The sequence below is a fragment of the Myotis davidii genome, unplaced genomic scaffold (genome assembly GCF_000327345.1).
Source record: "Myotis davidii unplaced genomic scaffold, ASM32734v1 scaffold106, whole genome shotgun sequence".
Classification (NCBI taxonomy): domain Eukaryota; kingdom Metazoa; phylum Chordata; class Mammalia; order Chiroptera; family Vespertilionidae; genus Myotis; species Myotis davidii.
Window position 1 is genome coordinate 9,334 of NW_006297290.1, and position 6,726 is coordinate 16,059.

General features: G+C 34.2%; 1 protein-coding gene across 1 annotated transcript in view; it reads right to left on the reverse strand.

The window, feature by feature from the left end:
* The window catches only part of LOC102756325 (UDP-glucuronosyltransferase 2A3), an 11,232-nt gene extending 6,210 nt beyond the window's left edge, over nucleotides 1-5,022 (reverse strand). The window contains exon 1 of the mRNA XM_006773099.2: nucleotides 4,418-5,022. Within this exon, the coding sequence (XP_006773162.1) occupies nucleotides 4,418-5,016 (599 nt within the window). The 5' untranslated portion in view covers nucleotides 5,017-5,022. The remainder of the gene's footprint in view (nucleotides 1-4,417) is intronic.
* Nucleotides 5,023-6,726: the final 1,704 nt, after the last annotated feature.

The following is a 6,726-nucleotide window of genomic DNA, read 5'->3' on the forward strand; positions in this document are numbered from 1 at the left end:
GAAATTACTTTTCTGATGTGCTATTAAGGAAAAAGAGAAATCTAGGCCCTCTAGATTACTGATTATGTCTAGATTTAAAAAAAATGGAATTTAAAGTAATATGGAACAGAGAGAGAGAAGGCGGTAGAGATAATATTTGGATAGTGAAAGAACAGTAATGTGTAAAAGAATACATTCAATAAAATAAATTTCAAAAAAATCAAATAACAATGAATAAAATAAATTCACAAAAAAAGAAATTAATAAAAAAATTTAACCACAACTCCAAGTACTGATAAATTTTATATTCACTGTCTTCCTCCAATTAAATGGCAGATGATACATTAACCCCATCATATTAGCACCAAATCACCTCTCAATAGTTTTCTAATTTCCTGTCAGGAATATATTTCCATCTTCTTGATTCATATACTTTCTCATTCACTCATATTGTTGAAGAATCCCAACAATATCAGTTTAACTTATCTTCCTGAGACAAATCCAATCAATTTCAATCCATTCATCATTTTTTCTAGGTAGGAATTCTGAGTAATTAATAACCAGTACAACTCCTTTTAGAATGTGAAGTATACATTACACATTACCAATATCACACATTTATTTTAGTGTTGCCTTTAAAAGGTGTTCCTTGAAAAGGACGGAGTCTAAGTATTAATTTTAGAAGATTTGTTGGAAGAGCATTGGCAAATGACCAAGTCAACCATTTATATACACAGCAAACATATTTTGTATCTAAGGAAAAAAATCCTCCTTTTAGGTGACAATCCTCCTTTCTTGAGGATTCTAATAGACATTAGTGATCATATACACCCCAGGTTAGGTAGCCTCTTTTTAGTCATTATTTTGTATGTTTGAATATGTGTCTCAGGTTGTATAGTCAGATGGTCTAATTTGATAATGAAGAAGCATTGCTCAAAGACACTCAACTTCTTGAAGTTGGCAGAAATTAGATGAGAACATCGCCTCACAGCTTCTATGTCAAAACGTTTATGCCCGTTAGAAGTCTTGTTCCATTTGTGTGATATCCTGCTTGATTAGCAAACCCCTAGGTAAAATTATTGTGCATAACCTGTAGACCACATTTTAAGAAAGATCTAACCTAAAGTATTCACTGAAAATCTGTATCTGAAGCAGCACAGTATAAAATCTAAAGCCAATCAAGTGAAGAGAATGAAATTGAGCAAAAGTATGCAGAAGTTCATAAATAATTTCATAAAACATTTTATATGTCATACTGAGCAATTATGAAACAAAAATATAGAATTAAAATTCACCACTTATCTTTTTCCCTTCATTATATTACACAAAATGAGTGATGAATACAGTGGAAAATTGTGAAAATAACATAATTAATAAGTGGGCTGTCACATTTCACTTATCATGTCAATATTATTATTTTGAATATATTTTTATTATTTTTAAAATATATTTTTATTGATTTCATAGAAGATGGGAGAGGGAGAGGGAGAGAAATGGGAGAGGGAGAGGGACAGAGAGAGGGAGAAGGAGAGAGAGAGAGAAAGAGAAACATCAATGATGAAAGAAAGAGAATCATTGGTCAGCTGCCTGCTGCATGCCCCCCTCTGGGGATCGAGTCCTTAAGCTGGGCTTGTGCTCTGACCAGGAATCTATCTGGAAGTGTGACCTCCTGGTTCATAGGTCAATGCTCAACCACTTAGCCACACTAGCTGGAAGAATATATTATTTTAATCCTACATGTGAGTCTACTGAAATGATTTTTGAAAGAATTCTTAGATGTAGCCTGACTTTATGGCAAAATGGCTCATGTAGATGAGATATACAGGTGAGAATTTCATGGGAGACAGTGACCAATTTCTCAGAAGTAAGTCATGTTAGCTGGGTTGATATTGATAGACAACTTTCCTAGGCTCCCTAAGTTATTAATTTCTTTCCAAAGGCATAAGAGTAAACTAATTTATATAATTTCTGAATCACTGTTTAAAAATTAATACTTTACAATACATTTATATTTACTTATAAATAAAAAAATTCATATTTTAAAAACAATTTTTAGGATGGTCAAGATATCCCATATACCCTTGTTTTGGCAATTATGCATAAAATTGCAATAACCATATACTTGCTAGTCTTTGTTTGATCATAAATTTTCAACTCCTTAGGTAAATACAAGGAGCACAATAGTATGGTAAGAGTATGTTTAATTTTGTAAGAAACCTCCTAACTGTTGTCTAAGGTGGCTGTACAATTTTGCATTTCCACTCATGAAAAAGGAGAGTCTTTGTTCCATAACTCACCAGCATTGGGTGTTATCTGTGTTCTACATTTTGGTCATTCTAAAAATGTGTAGTGGTATCTCATTTAAATTTGCCTCATGAAAAATGATATGGAGCATTTTTAATATGCTTATCTCTTTGCCAACTGTATATCTTCTTTATCAAGGTATCTGTTAATGTATTTGATCCATTTTAAAATTAGGTTTTATATTTTCTTATTGTTGAGTTTAAAAATATTTTGGATAAGAGGTTTTTTTATCAGACATCTTTATTGCAAATATTATCTCCCAGTTTGTGTCTTATTTTTTCATTTTCTTGTCATTGGCTTTCACAAAATAGAATTTTTAAAATTTAACAAAGTCCGGCTTATTCATTGTCTTTCATGGATTTTACCTTTGATGTTATAGCTAAAAAGTCCTTGCCATACCCAAGATCATCTAGGTTTTCTCCTACATTTCCTAGGAGTTTTATAATTTTGAATTTTACATTTCTATGGATACTTCACTTTTGAGTTAAATTTTGTGAAGCTTAAAAGGTTTGTGTTTATATTTATTTATTTTTTGCATGTGGATGTCCAGTTGTTCCAGCATTACTTTTTAAAAGACTATCTATTGTATTGCCTTTGTTTCTTTGACAATGATTAATTGACTGTCTTGTCTGTGTGTTTCTATTCCATAGATTTCCTCTGTTTCACTGATCTTTTTGTCTATTCTCTTGCTAATACCACACTGTCTTGATTACTCTAGTTTTATACTGTGTCCTGAAATTGGACAGTGATCATCCTCCAACTTTGTTTTTTTCCTTAAATATTGTGTTGGCTGTTCAGAATATTTTGCCTTGCCATTAAACTTTAGAGTCAGTTTGTTAATCTCCATGTAATAACTTGCTGGAATTTTTATCAGGATTTTATTGATTCTTGGATCAAGTTGGGAGGAACTGACATATTGACAATTTTGAATTTTTCTATCCATGGGCATGGAGTATCTGTCCATTTACTTAGTGTTTTAATTTCACTCATCAGAGTTTTATAGTTTTCCTCATATAGATCTTTATTTTATTTTGGGGGTACTATTATAAATGATAGTGTTTGTAATTTCAAATTCCAATTGTTCATTACTGGTGTATAGGAAAGTGATTGAGTTTCCCATATTAATCTCGTATACTGTACTCCTGCTATGATTTCTTATTAGTTCCAGGAAGGGGTTTTTTTGGTTCGTTCTTTCGTATTTTCTACATAAAGTCATGTGTCTCTTAATGATGGGAATATGTTCTGAAAATTGTATAGCTAGGTTATTTCTCATTGTGTGAACACCATAGAGCATATTTAGACAAATCTATATGGGATAGCCTCCACCACACTCAGGCTATGTGGTATAGTTTATTGCTCTTAGGGTACAAACCCGTAAAGCATATGTCCGTCCATAATTTATTTATATGCACCAATATTGTAGGCAGTTGTAACACAATGGCAGGTATTTGTGCATCTAAATAAATCTAAACATAGAAAAGGTAATGCATTCATATGGCATAGAAGGTTAAAAAAATGGTATACCTGTATAGAGTTCTTAGCATGAGAGGAGCTTGCAGGACTGGAAATTGCTCAGTGAGTCAGTGATGAGTGAATGTGAAGGCCCGAGGCATTACTGTACACTATTGTAGACTTTATAAACACTGTACACTTAACCTATGCTAAATGTATGAAAATATTTTTCTACAGTAATACATTTACTTTAGCTTACTTTAACTGCTTTACTATATAAGCTTTTTAATGTTTAAAACTTTTTTATTCTTTTGTAATAACAGCTTAAAACAAATACTTCGTACAGCTATACAAAAATAATTTCTTTTTTATATACTTATATTGTAAGCTTTTTATATTTAAATTTTTTTAAGTTTCTAAGCTTTCTTGTTATAAACTAAGAAAAACCATACATTAGCTTAGGCCTACAAGGGACAGGATGATCAATATCACTGTCTTCCATCTCCACATCTTGTCTGACTGGAAGGTCTTCAAGGGCAATACATGCATGGAACATTGTCTTGGAAATTTTATGTCTCTTATCTTAGTGTGATTCTCTTAACACTTTAGTGTTAAGTGTTTTAAATGTTATATAAATACAAGTATAGATTTGGAGTGACATTAATTCCTATGTTTCTCTTGCTTCATGACAACAGGGACATAGGAAGGTGGAGCTGGGAGTTTCCCACAGTATTTCTCCACAGTGCCACCCATAAAGAACCTCAGTGTGTACACGAAAGGGACTTCCAGCAACTCAGCAATCAGCTCTCCACAGTGCACCACAGGGTCTATAACCATTACATCGTAGTTGGTTTCCCGGAGTTTCTTCATGATTGACTGGTTGTAGACTACACTCTCACACAGAAGTTTTAAACGTCCAGTTAGTTGAAGAAGAAATTCTTGCATTTTTCTTGCTGACTGCCAGCGTGACATTGTTGGCATGACAGTAGTAGCTAAGTCTAAGAAGTCATTTAGTTTATTTGCAAAAAAATCTCCCTCTTGAGCTAGAGGGATCACCTCAAAGTTCAGTGTGGAAGGCTTACTGTAGTCAATGATGAGCGAGTCTGGAGAAACCAACACGGTCACCTCATGCCCCCTGTCTGCGAGATTCTCCAGAATGATCTTTAGATTGAGCCAATGGCTCATGTCACAGGGCCACACCAGGACCTTCCCACAGGATCCAGAGCCAGTGCAGCAGAGCTGCAGCAGCAGAGCCGCTGAAATCCACTTCTCGGACAGCATGGCAGAGTTCTTGCACCCACTGGGCTGCTGCGGGTGAATATTTGCTGGGCACAGAGGTGAAGTGGCAATTTAAACATAAAGTTAAAAATTAATTGATCTGGTGACTCACAGATGCACAGAACTTTGCCAGTGTTGTTGACTGGGCCCACTACTACATGATACTTGCTCAGGAGAAGATCTGAAATATTTAAATATTTTGTAGGCAATGTTTGCAGTATTCTAGCAGTTTGCTTTAATTATATCAAAATAGAAAAAATATATTTAATTGGCAATTTTAAAATATAGTAGAGTAACCCATTTTTGTGGATCTAGTAAATAACATGGTATATCTTATGGAACAAGATGATTGATAATTTGGGGAAACATACAGTATAGGTTTTGTCAGAAAGATGATTACATGCTGGTATTGCTGGTATGTGGATAAGACATATAGTACGTAATAACAGGAGGAATATAGTAAATATAGTGTTTCAGGGCACCAGAAGAAGCTGTCACTCCACTGTGAAGAAACTTAGACAGAGGTTCAGGTTGGAGGAGGCATTTCAGCTGAGCCCACATGGCAGGGTGAAAGGAGGGTTCTGAAGGTAAATGGAGGGAAAAGAATGACTATAGGGAAATCATGACCACTTAAGTGAACATCACTTCAGTATGTTTAGAGTTGAGGTTAACAGAGAGCAATGCAGAAAAAAAAACACATTAATTTTTTTCCAAATTGAATTTATTGGAGTGACATTGGTTCATACAATTATATAGGTTTCAGGTATACGATTCTATAGCACAGCATCTGTATATATTGTATTATGTGTTCACCACCCTAAGTCAAATCTCCTCCCATCATCATCTATACCCTTTTTACCCTCTTCTACCTCCCTCCACCTACCTTTTCCTCTGATAATCACCATACTGTGAGCTTTCTCTTTTTTGCTTAATCCCTTTACCTTTATCACCCAGTCCCTCAAAACTCTCCCCACTCTAGAGCTGTTAGTATGTTTTCTCTGTCTATAAGCTTCTTTCTCTTTTGTTTGTTAGGTTATTTGTTCATTAGATTTCAATGTAAGTAAAATCATATGGTACTTGTCTTTTTCTGACTGGCTTATTTCAAAGAGCGTAATATTCTTCAGGTACATAAATACTGTCACAAAAGATAGGATTTACTCCTCCTCCTCCTCCTCCTCCTCCTTCTTCTTCTTTTCTTTTCTTTTTTCAACTGAATAATGTTCCATTGTATAATGCACCACAGATTTTTATTTACTCATCTACTGATGGGCACTTGGGCTGCTTCCAAATCTTGGCTATTAAAATAATATTGGAATGAAAATAGGGGTGCATATATTCTTTCAAATGAGTGTTTCTGGATTCTTTGGATATATACCTAGAAGTGAATCACAGGGTCATAAGTTCAAATTTTAATGTTTTTGTTGAAACTCCATATTGTTTTCCACAATAGCTGTACCAATCTGCATTCCCACCAACATTCATGAGAGCTCCCTTTTCTTCACATGCTCACCAACATTTGTTTGTTGATTTATTGAAGATAGCTCATCTGACAAGTATGAGGGAATATCTCATTGTGGTTTTAATTTGCATTTGCTTGTTGATTAGTGATGTTGAGCATATCTTGGCCTTTTGTATGTCATCTTTGGAGAAGTGTCTCTTCAGGTCCTTTGCCCATTTTCTAATTGGATTGTTTGTTTTTGGTGTTGAGATTTG